At 42.4% G+C, this 21,681-nt stretch overlaps 2 protein-coding genes and 1 non-coding gene across 3 annotated transcripts in view; 1 reads left to right on the top strand and 2 right to left on the bottom strand.

The window, feature by feature from the left end:
* pkd1b (polycystic kidney disease 1b) overlaps positions 1-5,539 on the bottom strand; it is a 28,946-nt gene extending 23,407 nt beyond the window's left edge. The window contains 5 exon segments of the mRNA XM_046356894.1: positions 2,456-2,603; positions 2,822-2,940; positions 3,115-3,330; positions 4,717-4,897; positions 5,263-5,539. Coding sequence (XP_046212850.1) covers positions 2,456-2,603; positions 2,822-2,940; positions 3,115-3,301 — 454 coding nt within the window. The 5' untranslated portion in view covers positions 3,302-3,330; positions 4,717-4,897; positions 5,263-5,539.
* Positions 5,540-15,495: 9,956 nt separating this feature from the next.
* On the bottom strand, positions 15,496-15,568 carry trnaa-agc. Its single transcript has one exon. It is a non-coding gene; the product is annotated as a tRNA-Ala (tRNA).
* A 2,853-nt stretch (positions 15,569-18,421) lies between these two features.
* Positions 18,422-21,677, top strand: LOC124040087 (BTB/POZ domain-containing protein KCTD21-like). The gene is made up of 2 exons (XM_046356892.1): positions 18,422-19,219; positions 19,356-21,677. Exons 1-2 carry the CDS (start codon positions 18,812-18,814, stop codon positions 19,830-19,832), a joined length of 885 nt encoding a protein of 294 aa, XP_046212848.1. The 5' UTR covers positions 18,422-18,811; the 3' UTR covers positions 19,833-21,677.
* Positions 21,678-21,681: the final 4 nt, after the last annotated feature.

Here is a 21,681-nt window from a genome sequence, read left to right as displayed (position 1 = left end):
AAAAGTTTTGAGAATGACACAAATATTAATTTCCACAAAGTTTGCTGCTTCAGTGTATTTAGATATTTTTGTCAGATGTTACTATGACATACTGAAGTATAATTACAAGCATTTCATAAGTGTCAAAGGCTTTTATTGACAATTACATTAAGTTGATGCAAAAAGTCAATACATACAGTGTTTACCCTTCTTTTTCAAGACCTCTGCAATCCGCCCTGGCATGCTGTCAATTAACTGGGGCACATCCTGACTGATGGCATCCCATTCTTGCATAATCAATGCTTGGAGTTTGTCAGAATTTGTGGGTTTTTGTTTGTGCACCCGCCTCTTGAGGATTGACCACAAGTTCTCAATGGGATTAAGGTCTGGGGAGTTTCCTGGCCATGGACCCAAAATATCGATGTTTTGTTCTCCGAGCCACTTCGTTATCACTTTTGCCTTATGGCAAGGTGCTCATCATGCTGGAAAAGGTATTGTTCGTCACCAAACTGTTCCTGGATGGTTGGGAGAAGTTGCTCTTGGAGGATGTGTTGGTACCATTCTTTATTCATGGCTGTGTTCTTGGGAAAATTGTGAGTGAGCCCACTCCCTTGGCTGAGAAGCAACCCCACACATGAATGGTCTCAGGATGCTTTACTGTTGGCATGACACAGGACTGATGGTAGCGCTCACATTGTCTTCTCCGGACAAGCTTTTTTCTGGATGCCCCAAACAATCGGAAAGGTGATTCATCAGAGAAAATTACTAATCCCAATCCCTGTACCTTTTGCAGAATATCAGTCTGTCCCTGATGTTTTTCACAGAGAGAAGTGGCTTCTTGGCTGCCCTTCTTGACACCAGGCCATCCTCCAAAAGTATTGGCCTAACTGTGCGTGCAGATGCACTCACACCTGCCTGCTGCCATTCCTGAGCAAGCTCTGTACTGGTGGTGCCCAGATCCCGCAGCTGAATCAACTTTAGGAGATGGTCCTGGCGCTTGCTGGACTTTCTTGGGCGCCCTGAAGCCTTCTTCACAACAATTGAACCGCTCTCCTGGAAGTTCTTGATGATCAAATAAATGGTTGATTTAGGTACAATCTTACTGGCAGTAATATCCTTGCCTGTGAAGCCGTTTTTTGTGCAAAACAATGATGACGGCACGTGTTTCCTTGCAGGTAACCATGGTTGACAGAGGAAGAACAATGATTCCAAGCACCACCCTCCTTTTGAAGCTTCCAGTCTGTTATTCAAACTCAATCAGCATGACAGAGTGATCGCCAGCCTTGTCCTCGTCAACACTCACACCTGTGTTAACGAGATAAACACTGACATGATGTTAGCTGGTCCTTTTGTGGCAGGGCTGAAATGCAGTGGAAATGTTTTGGGGGGGATTCAGTTCATTTGCATGGCAATTAGTTGCAATTCATCTGATCACTCGTCATAACAATCTGGAGTATATCCAAATTGCCATCATACAAACTGAGGCAGCAGACTTTGTGAAAATTCATATTTGTGTCATTCTCAAAAGTTTTGGCCACGACTGTACAGACAATTTCTTCGATCTCATGGCTTGGTTTTTGCTCTGACATGCACTGTCAACTGTGGGGCCTTATATAGGCAGGTGTGTGCCGTTCCAAATCATGTCCAATCAACTGAACTTACCACAGGTGGGCTCCAATCAACTTGTAGAAACAACTCAAGGATGTTCATAGGAAACAGGATGCACCTGAGCTCAATTTTGAGTCTCATAGCAAAGGGTCTGAATAGTTATGTAAATAAGGTATTTCTGTTTTTTTTTATTACATTTGTAAAATATTCTAAAAACCTGTTTTGGCTTTGTCATTATGGGGTATTGTGTGTAGATTTTCTGAGGATAAAAAAAATGTATGTTAAGGCTGTAACGTAACGAAATTTGGATAAAGTAACGGGGTCTGAATAATTTCCAAAGGCACTGTATATATATATTGTAGTCGTACTTTATCAAACGCCTTTTCAAAATCTGCTATGAAGACCAGGCCTGGTAAACTTTGATGTTTCACAATGTTCAATTGTTTCAAGTAATTGTCGTATGCTGTCTCCAATATATTGTCCATATAAAAAACTTGCATCAGGATGAACAATATCTGGTAAAATCTTGTTTGTTCTATGTGCTATGCATTTCACCAGGATTTTCCCATCACAACACTGAAGTGTAAGAGGCCTCCCGTTTTTAAATGGACTGGATCTTTATATTTACCACCTGGATCCTGTTTCAGCAGTAATGAAATCAAGTCATCTTATTGAGTACCTGAAAGTCTACCATTTTTATAGGAGTAATTAAAACATGCAAATAATGTATCTATGAGTACATCAACAAAGGTCTGATATACCTCTACTGGTATACTCTCAAGCTCTGGTGTTTTTCCCAGACTGCAAATATTTAATTACCTCAAAAACTTCCAGCTCTGTAAGGTGGTGTTGTTTTTTTGTTTTTTACCTGGGGGCACCAGGTGATGGTGGGGGCTGCAGTAGGGCCGGAGGATCTGAACTCTGACCCAGGTGGACACTTCTCTGGGCTGGCTGACCAGCTCCACTGATACCACCTGGCCAGCATGGCTGAACCACAGCCCAGGAAACAGCAGCATCTGAGGGGAGGATAATAAAGTAATCAGACACAAGGGGGGGGTTGTAAATTGGCTTTTAGCATGGCTGTGGTCAAAGCCGACACAAGGTGATGCCATGAGTATGACATCCATATCAAGAGTTTTGCCTGAAATCTGACAACATCTTAATATGAATGCAGTCCAGTAGGTCAATCAACAACAAAAAGAGTATCATCAGTGTGAAATATTATGTGACTCACCTCCACTCTCTTTTGGTCAGGGTCTGGGACTGTAGGGAGGACTTGTAGCTGTGACCTGGCGTACACACCCGACATGAGAGGAACACCTGTGATGTAGCTGTCTAACGAAGGCAGGGAAACTACAGGAGACAGAGGTAACATACACACATCCATTAGCACACCGCAATATAATGTGTTCATTTGTGACAATGTTACACCCCTTAGGTCTCCCTATGAAGACAACAAACACATTTCATTCTGAATTATAGTTTGCGATGACGTATTAATGCAGTACACTCTCCATGCAGTCTCACCTGTAACCACCTTATCACAGAGGAAGAGGTACTGTCCATCACACAATGTGTTCCTCCTCTGTCCTGGTGAACCCAGGTCCATCTGGATACAGCCCCCCCAGGCTCTCCCTGCCCCTGTCCCTGTCCTGCCCAGGGTGGCTTCCTGTTCCCAAACCCTCGCTTCTATCCGGCCCTTCTCCCCTGCCATCCCTCAGCCAGACCCACTCAGTGGATTTTCTATACAAAAAGATGCATACAGTACCAGTCAAATGTTCGGACACATCTACTCTTTCAAAAGTTTTTCCTTCTTAATGCGTTTGAGCCAATCAGTTGTGTTATGACAAGGTAGGGGTGGTATACGGAAGATAGCCCTATTGTAAAAGACCAAGTCAATATTATGGCAAGAACAGCTCAAGTAAGCAAAGATAAACGACAGTCCACCATTACTTTAAGACATGAAGATCAGTCAATCCGGAAAATTCAAGAACTTTGAAAGTTTCAAGTGTAGTTGCAAAAACCATCAAGCGCCATGATGAAACTGTTTCTCATGAGGACCACCACGGGAAAGGAAGACACAGAGTTACCTCTGCTGCAGAGGATAAGTTCATTAGAATTAACTGCACCTCAGATTGCAGCCCAAATAAATGCTTCACAGAGTTCGTGTAACAGACACATCTGAACATCAACTGTTCAGAGGAGACTGCGTGAATCAGGCCTTAATGGTCGAATTGCTGCAAACCACTACTGAAGGACACTAATAAGAAGAAGAGACTTGTTTGGGCCAAGAAACACAAGCATTGGACATCAGACTGGTGGAAATCTGTAGTTTGGTCTGATGAGTATATTTGAGATTTTTGGTTTCAACCGTTGTGTGAGATGATCTCCACATGTGTGGTTCCCACCGTGAAGAATGGAGGAGGAGGTGTGACCGTGTGGGGGTGCTTTGATGGTGACACTGTCAGTGATTTATTTAGAATTCAAGGCACACTTAACCAGCATGTTTACCAAAGCATTCTGCAGGGATACGGCATCCCACGTGGTTTGCGCTTAGTGGAACTGTCATTTGTTTTTCAACAGGCTGTGTAAGGGCTATTTGACCAAGGAGAGTAACGGAGTGCTGCATCAGATGATCTGGCCTCCACAATCACCTGACCTCAACCCAATTGAGATAGTTTGGGATGAGTTGGACCGCAGAGTGAAGGAAAATCTGCCAACATGTGCTCAGCATATGTGGGAACTCCTTCAAGACTGTTGGAAAAGCATTCCTCATGAAGCTGGTTGAGAGAATGCCAAGTGTGTGCAAAGCTGTCATCAAGGCAAAGGGTTGCTACTTTGAAGAATATAAGATATAAAATATTTTTTGATTTGTTTAACACTTTTTTAGTTACTACATGATTCAATGTATTATTTCATAGTTTTGATGTCTTCACTATTATTCTACAACATAGACAATAGTAAAAATAAAGAAAAGCCCTTGAATGAGTAGGTCTGTTCAAACGTTTGACTGGTACCGCATACCCAACAATTTAAAAGAGGGTGGTGGGGAATTAAGTGAATTAGTGTAGTCAGGTGACAGAAAATAATGTATAAATCTGTTAGAAAGATCATAAACTGTTTACTCACGATTTGAAGGAGTTGTGGATGAATGTCTGAGTTTCAGTGCTTCGGACTGTGGCAAGATCCCCACCCTTCACCTGACGACAGATACCCTTCGCCTCCAGCCATGATGTTGCTGACACTGACAGCCAATAGCATTGCAGACTGGCAAGATGGACCTGGGCTCCTTTGGGGCAAAGGTGCTCATCTGGGGGAACAACATTGACCATTGCCACTTGATTACAAATTCAATTAATATGAACATGATTAATCATACAATTGCCCATTAATAAATTCTGTACAATTTGGAAGAGGTATTTGTTAGTCAAGCACACATGTTATCTCACAAACAGATTATTGTTTTATATGATATCCTATATCCCTTTATGTTTAGTATTGGGGGAAAAAACACATACATTCTAATCCGTATCAAACCAGACTAATGTTCAGCATCAAACATCTGATTAGAAGAGAAGTTAAAAAGCAAGTGAAGCTTACCCCATAGAAATACATAAAGATGTCTATGGCTCACCCCCCTGTAATTGAGGGTGATAATAAAATTAAGTTCCTCACCAACTCCAGCTGCGAAGATCACTGCCGTCCACAGGCTCCAGATCAGGGCTAGTTTTTCAATGGCTGTCATCTCTGTCACCTTCTGTAGTGAGTCATACTCCCAGGTGAATGGAGAGGGATGGAAGCTAGGCTAGCAGAACGCTGGAGCTGATCACAGCTCCAAAGGGTTCCATTTCACGGCCTGGCCCCCACATATAGTATGCCTCTCTATGTTCATCTATCTCTGTAGCTCCCTCTACTATCGGCTACATGGCCCTCCTCCTCTCATCATGTCTTGTTTTTCTCTCTGACCCTTTTGTCATACTCCACTTCCGCCCTCCTTTCCACTAGTTTAATGTCGTGTAGTGGGGTTTGTCCCTCATTCTCTCACTTTGTCTCGCACTTCGTATCTCACTCACTCGCTCTCTCTCTCTCTCTCTCTCTCTCTCTCTCGCTCTTTCTCTCAGAAACAGGAGCTCTCCCCACATTTAACACAATTGTTTCATTCCCTTTGCCCTTTTCCCTATCTCTAGGGGGGTTGGCAGAGAAGAAAGAGGAGGGGGAGGACATGTTGTTTTAAAGGCCTGTGTTATCCTCTCAGAGAGCCTGGTGACTTCTAGCTCGTCTCTCAGCAACAGGCAGGAGGCCTGTGAAGCTATTTACATGCTGTAAACCCCCTCCTCACTCAATAGAGACTGAGACAGTTAAAACTACTCAGGCAGGTTACCGCTACAAGGGCCTCCCCAGTCCCTGGGCTCCCTGCTCCCAGTCTTAAATCAGAGCACAAAGGATTTGGGTTGTCAGTGTTGTGTGAACTATGGTAGCCCTGGCTTATCTTTTGAACTTTAAAGAGTTTCGGTGAATAAGTCAGCCAAGACAAAGGACTTTTTTTGTGTTAGCGAAAGTGCCCTCTCTAAAAGGTTTTTGTGAGCATTCTTAAAAAGTTAAATTTGACAATACAGTCATTTTTTCAGCAGACTCTTAGAGGGCACTTTCACTCACAAAAAAAGTATAGTCCAATCATCTAGTCCTTTACAAAGCTTTGCTGAAACGTTGTGACGCACATGCAGCCCTGCAAAAATAAAGGCTTTTCAACGAGGGACGCCATTGGCGTTGCCTGGCAACCCAACAGATCGAGCTGTGGCCGAGACTCATCATTAACCTTCTGGACAGGAGACATTTCCATGGCAACATGATCTCTCTTTCTCACACCCAAACACAGCTTTGGTGGGAGGATAGAATGAGATCAAATGTAGCTCATTTTAGTTAACAGACAGCTGAGAGCAATATATAATGCTACAGTTTGGAGCACCTTCTAAATTGCAACTTTTTCTCTAAATCAAGTGAACAACTGCATAAAAGTCTTTATTTTGATGTGCACATGCACTGTTAGTGCAGAGACACAATTAACAAGTTCAATTTACTTCAACCTCCCAATTGTCCCACTATACTTATCTTGAGTGAGCATGGCCCACTGTGCACACGTCTTTTCCACGTGGAAATGTTGGTAATATTTGGTTGAGACTTTGATCAATAAGATTTAAACCTTTGATTCACCCACTCAAAAAGACCGCCAACAGTTATTGTTTTATTTCGATACTATCGAGTTTGGAAACTATACTCAACTAATAATCAACTACGTTTAAAAATTGGAGTGAAGTTCAGAACACACTGTGACCTGATTTGACCAAAACACACCATGAATTCAACAGGGATTATCGCCAATCATGAAGTGTGTTGATTAGATGTTTGGAAGTAGTTGCCATTTTGTGATGTAGGCTTCTTTACGAGCCTGAGGTAAGAATATACCGTCACTATTGTAAAGTGACTGTTCCACTGGATGTCATAAGGTGAATGCACCAATTTGTAAGTCGCTCTGGATAAGAGCGTCTGCTAAATGACTTAAATGTAAATGTAAATGTAATATGAAAACAAACTGCATCAACCAGGACTTTCTGTTGTTGCACACCTGAAAAGCTGGCACAGGTTCTGGCTCTTGGGAGCAGAATTTAGTGGGAGTTGGGTAGGCCTAAAGAAATAAGACACGCAAGTGTCAAATAACATCCAGCATTTGTTGTCTTCTAAACACATTTGTAAGCCAACCTAAAAGGCAATCTAAACACAATATCATTTCTAACTAAGGTTAAAGCCAAAATTCTAAATGGAGAGTTTCATACTTGCGTCTCACGGGAAAAGGGTCTGATCCTTTGCAGCGATTTGGTGAGGGCCTCCGTTAAGAAGGCAGAAGGAGACTTCGAACCCTCGTGCTCCAGGGTTAAGCCACGTGAGAAACCGAGATGATTCTCTGCAATAAAAGATTGGACAACATCATGCCAATTGTTTTTACAATTAGAATACCTGTCTCAATACAACGGTCAAGAATAAAGAGTTGAGTTACATTGTGAAGGATGCTGCATTTTAGCCTTTTGCTTCTTGCTAGCAGTCGCACAGGTTTTCTGGTGCTTCTGGGCATATTTTGGTGGGGGCTTGTGTAGACCTTTGCCTGAAAATAAACATAAAAGTGTAAAATAACATCCAGCCTTTTTCTACACACATTTGTCATTCGTTTACATTTTACTGAAGTGGAAGAAGAACTTTACCTCAACACATTACCAAACTTCAAACTCAAATTCTAAAACATGCCATAGTTCACCTCTCAAGCCCCTACCACCTAGCTTCGAAATCCAGACTGATTTTAGTTCAGTTTCACATTTGTTTCACTACCCTAACAATGGTGAAACATGGAGTGATTCCGTCTGGGTTGAGGCTACCTTCCCACTAGCCACACTCGTCAATTTGAAAGGATCAGTTAAAGTAATACAGTAAATGGTCCTCCGAGTCGATCAAAAGGCAAGGTGGTTGTTCGGTGGCTAGGGTTTAAATGACTTGGAGGCAGTAATGGCTGGAGGTGGGAGATTACATTCCTCATGCGATTCTAAACACAGTAAATTGAATGTACGCAGACTGTCAATGTGTGTTTAAACATACCAGTTTTACATGATTTGAATGTAATTCTCCTTCGCTTTCTCTTGGAGTTCTCCTCCACTTCACTGGCTTCGGAAATTGACATCTTCACAATACTGTTTTGATTCTGAATGGCAGGGTGAGGGTTCGAACAATTTAACAGTCATCTTTAACAACCAGCAGTTTCTTATTGCATTTTCAGGTATAATGTATCTGCTATTTACCTGATGTCAGTTTTATCCTGAGGATCTGAAGTGACTTCAATTTTAGAAAAGGTGAGGACCAATCCTTTATTGCTTTGTAATATTTATTTGGGGGCCTTCACACAGTTTGGTATTTGTTCCAGTGCTCTGGAGTAACACATTTGGCTTCTTATTTTCCACCCACACTGCTCTGGCCCACATCTTCTGAGATCAGAACCTCGGGGAATAGACCTTATTAGACAACATAATATAAACCATAATTGCAAACCAAACTATTCCAATAGATCTGATCTTATTTGGCAAAACTGTGCAACAGAGGGATCTGTATGTATTGCCTTTGCTGATGAGGTTCTCCGGAGAAATAATGTACCTTCTGCATTTGTGGATATTTTTGAATACCTGCAATTTTGAAGTCTTTGGAGGCACATGAAAGAAAGACGTTGTCAGTTTGAGGATGGTGAATGACATCACACGAACAAGGATTCCATCGCTTCTTATTTCTTTGGACAAATCGACAGTATTCGTCCTGGAGGAGGAAGCAACCATCTCACATGTTATTCTTGATGTGTGGTTGGATGTTCTTGACAATGTGTTTCACATGGCTTGATACGGACAGTAACCTCAGTGGGCTTTTGATGGCACATTTAAGCCACTGAAAAATGGTTTTCAAACTTAAAGCAAATTAAGGTCATTGAGTGAGCAGCTGTGAAATGCAACATCATCTGCCGAGTGAGTGAGACCATGTACAATGTACACTGCAAATGTATCACCATAGACACTCTTGCTCATGTCAACAAAGTGCATCAGCAGCTGTTTGGCATAATCAAGATAATGCCTCATCCTGTCATCATCTGAATCTAAATTGACACGGCTACATTGACACGGCTAAATTGACACGGCTACACTGAGGGACATAAAGTGGTGATCGAGATTATTATAGTAAACCAAAACTGAAACTAAAATAAAAACAAATTTGAAAAATAATTTAGAAAGACTGAAAAAACTAAAAACGACAAAACTACCTCAAATAAAATAAAAATCACTTTGGGCTAAAATCGAACGGGGTTAAGCTATTTTTTTATTTAGTTTTTAAGCTTCTGAATCTGGCAGTTTAATACTGACAATAGATGCCAATGTTTCAAATAGGCTTAGCTTGTGCATCACTATTACTAGCTACCAGGGAAGAAATCCATGGGTGAACACAGAGCGTGATTGGACCATGCTAGAACAACTTGTGAAGTTGCTGAAGCCATTCACAATCCACACCAACTAACTTAGAATTACATTTTTGTCATTTAGCAGACACCTTTAGCCAGAGTGACTTACAAGAGCAATTAGAGTTAAGTACCTTGCTCACGGGCACATCAACAGATTTTTTCACCTAGTTGGCTTGGGGATTTAAACCAGTGACCTTTCGGTTACCCAATGCTCTTAACTGCTAGGTTACCTGCCCTCCTAAACTGACAGCATGACGAACCTCAAGCAGACAGTCGCTGTCTGATGTGTTGCCACGAAGTCTCAACCTTGAGGCACACTTGCTGTCAACTACTGTTCCAAAACAGTTGGCACAGGTCCTCCTGAAGTCACTGCGAGAGCACTTAGCATGTATACTGTATCCTCTGGAAGCAAACTTCCATCCAACCCCTGCAACAGGTTGCCTGATGGATCCAAGTGTGTCTATGGCACTTCACTCAGAGATGGAGCCACTGATGAGGGAAGTCATTTGTACTTCAGCAAATCAGAGTAGAGCTGTGGAGCAGCAGGATGCCAGGAAAATGCCAGCATGATTAATCCAGCAAGCATCTTGACCACAGTGCTACATAAATATAGCGTCCTCGCATCAAAGACTGTGTCTGAGGTCACTGTCTAGCCAGAAGGGTCAACCTCACAGGGCATGAAGTGCCCCATGTGAGCTGCAGAAATACCTGGAAGAGGTCAAGTGGGGAATGTTTACAGAGTCACATCTCCAGCTCTGACAGCCAAGGATGGCTGTTTACAGTGGCAGAGCCCAACCTTGTTTAGCTTAACATTTTTATCTTAAAAAAAAAAAATCTATTAATTTTTTTCCACGCTTTGAATGTTGTTTTGGCATTAATACGTGTCACATATAAGTTTGCAAACTAGGTTAAAAAAAAAGTTAATAGGGCCGCATACAAACATGGTATCTTTTTTGCTCTCTTGAGTAAGGCAGCTCCAAAATGCAGGTCTTTCAGCCTAGCTCAGTGCTTTCTGTGCTGGTGGGGCAGCCAGCAGAAAATACAGAGCGTAGGGGTTGGTAATGTTCTCTAGTTGTGCCGTGATTGGCTCAGTGTTCTGCCATAGACTTACACGAGAAGTCCTCATCCAAGAAGACTCAAGCTCATTGGCCACAGATGAAATGACATCAAATCACATTATATCTACCAATCATGTCAACATCATACTTTCAAAATCTTAGCTAGCAAGCTAGTGTTAAGGTTTTCTTCCGGTGAAGGAGAGGACCAAAATGCAGCGTGGTTATTTCTATACATCTTTAATAAAGATGAACCATGAACAATACAAAACAATAAACGTAACGTGAAAACCAAAACAGCCTATACTCAAAGAATATGGCTGTCTAAATATGTTTCCCAATCAGAGACAACGATAAACACCTGCCTCTGATTGAGAACCACTTCAGGCAACCATAGACTTTTCTAGATAACCCCACTGTACCACAATCCCAATACCTACAAAAAAACAAAAACAAGACAAACACACCACATAATAAACCCATGTCACACCCTGGCCTGACCAAAATAATAAAGAAAACACAAAATACTAAGACCAGGGCGTGACAGCTAGAAAAGCAGTCATGAATCAAGTTGACAATCTACTGGCAAATCCTTTGTCAATCCTCGACATATGAAGAGAAATGATAAATTAAACGTAACGGTGCTCATGAGCCATTGGACATAAACATTCCACAACAAGTTGTAAATCGCAAATTCAACAAGGGGATGTAAGGATGTCTGGAGAGTCAAACATTTAATCAGGAACAGGCATGAAACAAGGCGTGAACAGCGTCAACACACGGCTATACAAGGACATATGACAATCAATGCTGAGGCAGGGAACAGAGTGGGGAACCAGACACATATAGGGGAGGTAATGACAGAGGTGATTGAGTCCAGGTTAGTCCAATAATCGCTGAAGCGCTTGTCGGGGGGAAGGCAGGTGTGCGTAATGATCGGCTGGCCCTCGCTACATATTTGTCGCGAGACCCACTGGCTCCAGGTCATCTATAAGTCTATGCTAGGTAAAGCTCCGCCTTATCTCAGTTCACTGGTCACGATAACAACATCCACCCGTAGCACACGTTCCAGCAGGTACAGTATATCTCACTGATCATCCCCAAAGCAAACACCTAATTTGGCCGCCTTTCCTTCCAGTTCTCTGCTGCCAGTGACTGGAACGAATTGCAAAAATCGCTGAAGTTGGAGACTTTTATTTCCCTCACCAACTTTAAACATCAACTATCTGAGCAGCTAACCGATCGCTGCAGCTGTACATAGTCCATCTGATAGCCCAACCAATCTACCTACCTCATCCCCATACTGGTTTAATTTTATTTACTTTTCTGCTCTTTTGCACACCAGTATCTCTACTTGCACATCATCATCTGCTCATTTATCACTCCAGTGTTAATCTGCTAAATTGTAATTATTCACTCCTATGGCCTATTTATTGCCTACCTCCTTATGCCTTTTGCACACACTGTATATAGACTTTCTTTTTTCTACTGTGTCATTGACTTGTTTATTGTGTTATTGGCTTGTTTATTGTTTACTCCATGTGTAGCTCTGTGTTGTTGTTTGTGTCACACTGCTTTGCTTTATCTTGGCCAGGTCGCAGTTGTAAATGAGAACTTGTTCTCAACTCGCCTACCTGGTTAAATAAAGGTGAAATAAGTCAAATAATAATAAAAATGGCCTTGTGTCACAAGGATCTGTACACAATTCCTGGAAGCTGAAAATGTCCCAGTTCTTCCATTGCGTGGAAACTCACCAGACATGTCACCCATTGAGCATGTTTGGGATGCTCTGGATCAATGTTATAAGACAGCGTGTTCCAGTTCCCACCAATATCCAGCAACTTCACACAGCCATTGAAGAGGAGTTGGACAACATTCCACAGGCCACAATCAACAGTCTGATCATCTCTGCATGAGGAAAATGGTGGTCACATCAGATGCTGACTGGTTTTCTGATCCACACCCCTACCTTTTTTTAAGGTATCTGTGACTAACAGATGCATATCTGTATTTCCAGTCATGTGAAATCCATAGATTAGGGCCTAAATAATTTATTTCAATTGACTGATTTCCTAAATGAACTGCACCTCAGTAAAATCTTTGAAATTGTTGCATGTTGTTTGGTGTAGGTTTTTCTTTATTTACACTACCGTTCAAAAGTTTGGGGCCACTTAGAAATGTCCTTGTATTTGAAAGATTTTTTACCCATTAAAATAACATCAAATTGATCAGAAATACAGTGTAGACACTGTTAATGTTGTAAATGATCATTGTACCAGGAAGCTTGGCCCCAGTGATGTACTTGGTCCCTTCGCACTACCCTCTGTAGTGTCTTGCGGTCGGAGGCTGAGCAGTTGCCATACCAAGCAGTGACGCAACCAGTCAGGATGCTATCGATGGTTTACCTGTAGAACCTTTTTTAGGATCTGAGGACCCATGCCAAATCTTTTCAGTCTCCTGAGGGGGAATATGTTTTGTCGTGCCTTCTTCACGACTGCCCTCTTCATGACAGCTGCTCTTTGGTCCTTCTGTAGCTCAGTTGGTAGAGCATGGCGCTTGTAACGCCAGGGTAGTGGGTTCGATCCCCGGGACCACCCATACGTAGAATGTATGTACACATGACTGTAAGTCGCTTTGGATAAAAGCGTCTGCTAAATGGCATATATTATTTATTATTATTTATTATTAATTACTTGTTACTTTAATTTGTTATTCTTATCCATATTTTTTCAAATTTGAAATGCATTGTTGGTTAGGGGCTCGTAAGTAAGCATTTCACTGTTGTATTCAGCGGATGAGACTAATAAAATTTGATTTGATTTAATGTTGAGTTGCACCCCCCTTTTTAATTCTGAACAGCTTAAATTCGTTGGAGCATGGACTCTACAAAGTGTCGAACGCGTTCCACAGGGACGCTGGCCTATGTTGAAGCCAATGCTTCCCACTGTTGTGTCAAGTTGGCTGCTAGTGGATCTCTAGCTCGTTCCTTCTCAGCCCACAGATGCTCAGTTGGCTTGAGATCTGGTGACTGGGTAGGCCACTGCACTAAGCTGAATTCACTGTCGTGTTTGTGGAACCATTCCTGGACTATCCTAGCCTTTGTGCCATGGGGCAATATCCTGCTGAAGAAATCCATTCGCAGATGGATACACTGCTGCTATGAAGGGTTGTCCCTAATAGGCGGTGATGTTCAGATATCCTGTGTGGCATTCAAACGTTTCTCCACTTTTATCAAGGGGCCCAATGTGTGCCATGAAAATGCACCCCACACCATCACACCACCACCAGTCTGAAATGTGTATACACGGCATGATGGATGCATGAACTCATCTGGTTTTCTCCATACCTTAGTCCTCCCACCAGTGTAAAACAGTAGGAATCGGATTTCATCAGACCAGGCAATGTTTTTCAATTTCTCCAGTGTCCAGTTTTCGCTCCTTAGGCAACTGCAACCTTTTTTGCTGAAAGAAGACACCCCATTCGTGTCAAGGTACGACGAGTTTGGGATTATTTTACGGGTCTTTGGACACCAATGTTGTACTGGACTGTAAGTTGACTAACTGTATCCCATATTTTGCTCTGCAACATTTGTGTCAGCCTCCTTTGTCCTCTTTCATCAATTACCCATTTTTGACAACTGGCCTGCTCTTGGCTGGATGTCCTTTGGGTGGTGGACCATTCTTGATACACATGGGAAACGGTTGAGCGTGAAAAATCCAGCAGCGTTGCAGTTCTTGACACACTCAAACAGGTGCGCCTTGCACCTACTACCATACCCCGTTCAAAGGTACTTAAATATTTTGTCTTCGCAAATTCACCCTCTGAAATGCACACATACACAATCCATGTCTCAATTGTCTCAAGGCTTAAAAATCCATCTTTAACCTGTCACCTCCCCTTCATCTACACTGATTGAAGTGAATTTAACAAATGACATCAATAAGGGATCATAACTTTCACCTGGATTCACCTGGTTGTCTATGTCATGGAAAGAGCAGGTGTTCCTAATGTTTTGTACATGCAATTTGAAATGAGATTGATGTAACAACCTGTTAGTCAGGTTAAGTCATTATATTTAAATTGAAGTTTTACCCTAATTTCAGTGGGAACCTATAACTCTTCTTCCTAGGCTACTGAATCCACTAGGCCACATCCCTACATCCTGATTTAAAGAGGTCCGAGCTTCATTTTAGAGAGGACCTTTCCGAGAACTTAAATTGGTTTGTATTTGTACCAAATGTGTAATTTAGCTGTGGGAGTGTGTGTGTGCGTGTGGGAGTGTGTGTATTTAACATTCCAGACAGCATAGCAATGGTGAGAGACATACCCATGGCAATGGGACCAATTTGTAGCACTTCTCCTCTTTCCTTCCCTTTCTCCTTCTACTTGGATTTTTTTTCATACATTTTTAAAACATTATTTAACATTTTCATACATTTTTTTATGGGTTAATCATGAACTAACTGTTTATGAAAATACACTTGATATAGGCCTTGATATAGGCCTGAACAATGATCAACATTGGTCGAAATTGCACAGGTTCTATCGTTATTTTAGATTTAATGTAGTTGGATGAGAACATACCGCCCTCTACTGGAATAGAGAGTCGAGAGCGAAAGCAATGAAAGCAGTTGAACATTCATGCTGTAGATTAGAACATTGAAGTCAATGCAATTATATTCCAAGTAATAACTTTAGAATATTCCGTATTTATTGTATTGAAGAGAAATATCCACTAAACAAATACTAGATATGTACACACACTGTCATTGAATAAACCACAGAAATCTCCTTAGTAAATGCGAAAATAAATATTGGAGGATGCGGGCATCGATCCCGCTACCTCTCGCATGCTAAGCGAGCGCTCTACCATTTGAGCTAATCCCCCGGATTGTAAACATAAGGAAGTTTAGAGTACTTAAACTCACATGCAAATGTTTGTAAAACTGGTATGTTGAGTTCGTTTACAACCACTTTTCATGCGAGTACAGTCGTTCATATACAAAAAACTGTGACGGAAACAGGACATTTCGATTTTTTAAAAAAATGAAAAGCCAACAGCTATTTGTTCGTTCCAGATGGTGGGATCTTTTTGTGTCGGTAACGCCAGAGGAAAAGCCTTTGTGCAAAAATATTGATAAAATAACCATCATATCTATACTGAACAACAATATAAACGCAACATGCATCCGTTTCAAAGATTTTACTGAATTACAGTTCATAGAAGGAAATCAGTAAATTGAAATACATTTATTAGGCACTAATTTATAGTTTTCACATGACTGGGCAGGGGCGCAGCCATGGGTGGGCCTGTGAAAATATAGGCCCACCGACTGGGGACCCAGGCCCACCCACTGGGGAGCCAGGCTGATTTTATGTACTGCCAAATTCTCTAAAACAACGCTGCAGGCAGCTTATGGTAGAGAAATTAACATTCAATTATCTGGCAACATCTCTGGTGGACATTCCTGCAGTCAGTATGCCAATTGCATGCTCCCTCCAAACTTGAGACATCTGTGGCATTGTGTTGTATAACAAAACTGCACATTTTAGAGAGGCCTTTTATTGTTCCAAGCACAAGGTGCACCTGTGTAATGATCATGCTGTTTAAACCGCTTCTTGATATGCCACAGCTGCCAGGTGGATGAATTATCTTGGCAAAGAACATATGCTCACTAACAAGGATGTAAACAAATTCCAGAGTAGGCTTTCTGCTCATTTTGTTCTGAGGCATTTTATGAGCACCAGTGAATGGGAAATTAATTCAAAGGGAACTCCCTCTGCTGGGGATTTGCTGAATGTGCAATCCTAAAGGAGGGCTGTGGTTGGTTAATGAAATATAACATGCATTTATGTATAAAAATGGGCCATGCCATTAAAAGTACCAGAGAGCAAGCACACTTTGACATTCCAAACAATATGTCTGAAAATAAGCTACATTAAAAATAAATAATTTTTGAGATATCTTTTTATGTTGAATAAATTAATGTGAAAATGTGTATTTCATCTAGACATACTCCATACTTGAGAACACACTACAAGGAGTATACTGACACTAAGACATCTGTATCATGTATGGTTAACGGATCATGGGGTCTTACAGGAGGCATGTATAGGTCTAAAAAGTGGCTAAAATTATGTGAGGATTGCCAGAACAATCTGAGATACCCAAAATATCTTCTGCCTACGCAGGTGTGGAATCGTCCTATAGGCCAGTGGTTCCCAAACTGTGGGGGGGCACGGGATGTACCCCAATGCTGGAAGGGGGGGCCTGAGTGAAAAGGTTGGGAACCACTGCTATAGGCATATGCTAAAGGAGCATGGCTAATGCTAAAGTAAAGCTTAACTGAAAGTGTTGTTTATTACTGTGTTATGACTGTATTATACTGTATTATATGGTGGTCCTTCTGTAGCTCAGTTGGTAGAGCATGGCGCTTGTAACGCCAGGGTAGTGGGTTCGATCCCCAGGACCACCCATACGTAGAATGTATGCACACATGACTGTAAGTCGCTTTGGATAAAAGCGTCTGCTAAATGGCATATATATTATTATTATTATTATTATATATATACTCTTGTAGTTTCCTCACATCTCTGGAGGAAACTCCTGATCATCTGTCTGCCTCAGGCCTGGTCATCCTCATCCTTAATTAGAACGTCAAACATTCTCTGATGGGCAGCGAGTACCATGGCAGATGAAGACAGTGTGAGGAGGCAGTCGCCATCTTGGAAAAGGCCAGCTTGAGAGATGCCACACTGATGGACCAGGAGGGTGAGAACGAGAGGATATTATATGCTGTTCTATTCTATTCTTATACATTCAAGCATTGTGTTATTTTTTAAATTGTTCCAGATGCTAAGAGCCGATTGGACGATGACACCTATCGAGGGATCGTCAAGTGATTGAGGAGATAGAGCTTACGGCCCAGGCAGAAGAGGCCCTGAAGAAAGGGACATACAAAGAATTTGTCAAACTCATGGTGGAATAGAGAACACCCTCAATAAATCCTAAATGCAGTCAATGCACTGAGGGCAGATTGCTGTTGAATTCATCCACATATAGAATATGATAGAAATGTAAAGTATCCATCCATAATGTGTTCCCTACTGTCAGGAACCTGTGTGAGAAGAGCTGTAAGGAACTGGATGAGCTGGTGTCTGCAGCCGTAGATGTGGAAGGTGTGTTCAGCAGCAGGATGACAGGTGGAGGTTTTGGAGGTTGTACTGTCACACTACTGCAGCCTGGAGCAATAGACAGGACCTTGCAGCACATACAGGTGAGGAGGAACACACACACACACACTTCACACGCTGTGTGAAGGGGACTTGGGGACAAGATTGCACAAACTGGTCACTGTGGGTAAAAGAGCTTTTAGAATCTCTACTGTCACTTTAAGACAAAACTGTGTCTTGCCTGAACAGTCTCCAGACAGTATGTGTCTGTGTACGCGCCCCTGTCTCTGTGTGTGTGTGTGTGTGTGTGTGTGTGTGTGTGTGTGTGTGTGTGTGTGTGTGTGTGTGTGTGTGTGTGTGTGTGTGTGTGTGTGTGTGTGTGTGTGTGTGTGTGTGTGTGTGTGTGTGTGTGTGTGTGTGTGTGTGTGACAGTAGGGGTTACGGCAGAAGAATAAAAGCTAGCAGCGCCCCTTTATTAGCATTCCGGTCCTTCTCTCCCGCCTCGCTGTCCTTCTCTCCCGTCACTCTCACTGCCAGCTGCTCAGACACAAACAGTCTTATGCAACTAACCAGGCCTCAGCTCACCAACAGGAATCCTACACAGTATGGGACCATGATGGGGAGAAACATAACTACAGATAGATAAATCCACCTGCACAGAGCACCGGCTTTTTACAGATCCAGCTTCCAATCTTTTCTGATCTTTTTGTTATTTCATCCTTTTGGGGTCTTTTTGTTACTTGCTAGTATCCCGGTTACGACTTCGCCCTGCCACTTCTGAAAGGAAAGTCTCTTCAGGCTACAAAAGACGCTTGAGACATATAACTTCCTTTGAACAGTCTGCTGAATTCCATAGAAAGAGACAGAGAAGTGATATGACAACAGTTCTACCATTTCCAATCTTGAGTGTTCTCATCTAGTGTTCTAGCCTGAGCAGAGGTCGTTTCAGTGCCTGAGGATGCTGAACCTAAACTCCTCGGACAGCAACAGTAACTCCTTGTCGGACCCCGTCTCTCTCAACGTTGGCGGTGAGATCTACACTACGACCCTGGACACTCTGACTCACTACCGAGACTCCATGCTGGGCGCCATGTTCACCGGACAGATCTCTACGCTTAGGGACAAACGCGGAAACATTTTCATCGACCGCGACGGGAAGACTTTCCGCTATATCCTGAACTTCCTACGTTTCAGCTCCCTGGACCTGCCGGACGGGTTCTCTGAGATGAGGCTGCTGAGGAGGGAAGCAGATTTCTTCCAGATACGCCCCCTACTGGATGAGATACAGCGGCACGTTGAGGCTGGAGCGCTCAGCCTGAGAGATGCACCCAGAAGAGCCTTGCTGCTGGTGGACGTGGACTGCCAGGTGTGTGTGTATTGTCTGTGTGTTAGTATTATAGGTTAAGCATGTGTGAGTGCATGTGGGTCTGTTGTGGAATGCAGATGTTCTTTCACACATGCATCATTAGCACTGCAGCATCAGCCTGTCGTTCTCGTTCCAGGTGCGTGTGCTACACTTCAACCTTCGGCGTGCTCCCGAGAACTACGAACTCCACACATGCTCAGTGCGCATCCTCACCGCCGAAATCTTCTGCACCTGGCGTACCTTTCTGGTTCTCCTCTGTGAGCGTTTCTCTTACCGCACAACCCAGGGTCTTACTTCCCCCCTCCCCAGTGACCGGCGCTACAACCGTCTCAAACTGGAGTGGGTTCCCCGGCCAGACGAACTTCCCCAGGACCAGTATGAGAAACAGCGGTACAGAGGACTCGTCATCTCGGACTCTTGGGCCACACAGACCCACTTTGGTGACCTCTGTGATGCCATCACCCCTAGCCGCAGCCCATGTGAGGTCAAAGACATGCACAGGTTTTTGGAGGAGCTGCTCACGGTGTCTTTGGCAGAGGGTTTTAGGGTTGACTCGGTGACTCCTGACTCCATGGACGTTTTGAACTGCCATACTCTGCAGCTTGTACGGTAGTGATGTAGCTCATTCCAGCTCACCACTGAACCACCAGTTATGATCTTAATCAGACTAAAATAACAAAGGTCACCCAATAATGTTTACAACCTACTGCACATGACTGCTTATGGATGGTCAATAATTAACATACTTTACTAATACTGTAAAGTTCAAAGGTCGCTCTATGATCTTTACAATCCTCTCTTTGGTGTGAAGCTGAGAGTGATCCTGCCATCTGAACCCTCTAACGAATTCTAACCTGCAGTGGAACAGACTGTTCTTGACGTGTTCTAGTCTGTTCTAAACTGTAGGGTCAGCCTACATCTGGTTTTACAGAATATACCCTGTCCCCAACGATAAGGAATGGTTGTCCGTTCATCCTGTTGATGATCAGTGCAATTCTTAAAGAGGCAGAGAGAGACATAGACCGGGTGTGTGATTAGACGGAGTGTTTGGTGGGGTATCTGTGAGAATGTAGGAGGGGGATCCGAACATTCCAAAGAGTGGGTATCAGTACTTCTGCTGGTAATGTTTTGTAAAAAAAAGTGTTAGAGAACTGTGTAACAAACTGACCAGTCTGTAGAGTTGTTTACAGCACATCAAGTACACTTTAATAAACACTACTAAATGAAAGGTATTACTCCCTGAACCCCTATCAATCAGACTGATGCAAGCTCCTGTCTGGTAGACAGAAGCGGGATAAGATGTGTAATTTTTGATTGGAGGAAGGAAGGAAGAAATATGTGAGAGGAAAAGATGAGTATGGGAGAGCAACATGGAGGACTGTAGTGCCCAAAAACCTGTTTTAGCATGGGCAGCACCATTGAGGACTTTCATTATTTTTAAGTAGTCAACTGGGTGGTACTTCTTATGTGTTAAGGAAGGATCACATGATTCCATACGGGTCATCAGGAGGGATCAGCCAATTAATTATATTCGTCAACCTTGGCTTTTCAAACAACATGCTCTAGGTGGCAGTATGCACGCCAACTCATAGAAATAGAAGAAGAAAATGGACTACTTCAAAATGGAGATGGCCTCAATGGCACTGCCCATGCTCAAACAATTGCCATAATAGGTTAGATACAATAATGTGATTTCTAAGTATATGGAGAGGAAAGATGCCCGGTTGGAAAACAACCTCTAGCCCCTTCCTCCTACCCCCATTTACTCAGCTCGCAATGCATCTGTAACTTGCAGATCTAAAGGAAACATATAAAGTATGTGGTAGGATTATGGTCATGGTTTTGCTATTATCCTTCCAATACTGTTTTCAGTGTTTTGAATGAACTCAAAAGCAAATGAATAAATTCACTGGCTGTATATGTATCTCTACAGGGGCGGTACAGTGGATCCCCAACTTTCTACATCACAACTCCCTCACAAGGAGCTGAGGTCCTGAGCTTATGAAGAGCAAACGCTGTACATTTTTCCATTATGTACAACTTGACCACAAAAAAAAGCACATTCCTATTGATTTGCAGGGTCTTTTGTTTGCGGGTGTAGCAATGTTTAATCAAGCAGATGGGGTTGAAATTAGCAGGAAAAGCAATCTTTTTGTATGACTTTTCTTCAGAGTGCCTTAAACTATCATGATTCTAATACAGTTAATAATTGCCAAGCACTAAATCAAGTGAAGTATAATCTCTTGTGGTTGCGCCTCAAAGACTGTTATGTTGTATTATACAACTACTCCGAAAAGTGCCATCAATATGAGATCATTGTTTACACTATAAGTAATTCTGCAAAATAAACATAATGAGTTTGAGACCTTATACTTCATGCAACATCTGTTCACAATATAACATTGCTTTCTGAAAATCTACTAGGGGAATTCCAAAGTTGACTTTATATTAATAAACATCTG

The sequence above is a fragment of the Oncorhynchus gorbuscha genome, linkage group LG07 (genome assembly GCF_021184085.1).
Source record: "Oncorhynchus gorbuscha isolate QuinsamMale2020 ecotype Even-year linkage group LG07, OgorEven_v1.0, whole genome shotgun sequence".
Classification (NCBI taxonomy): Eukaryota; Metazoa; Chordata; class Actinopteri; order Salmoniformes; family Salmonidae; genus Oncorhynchus; species Oncorhynchus gorbuscha.
This window is presented reverse-complemented; position numbering and strand designations above follow the sequence as displayed.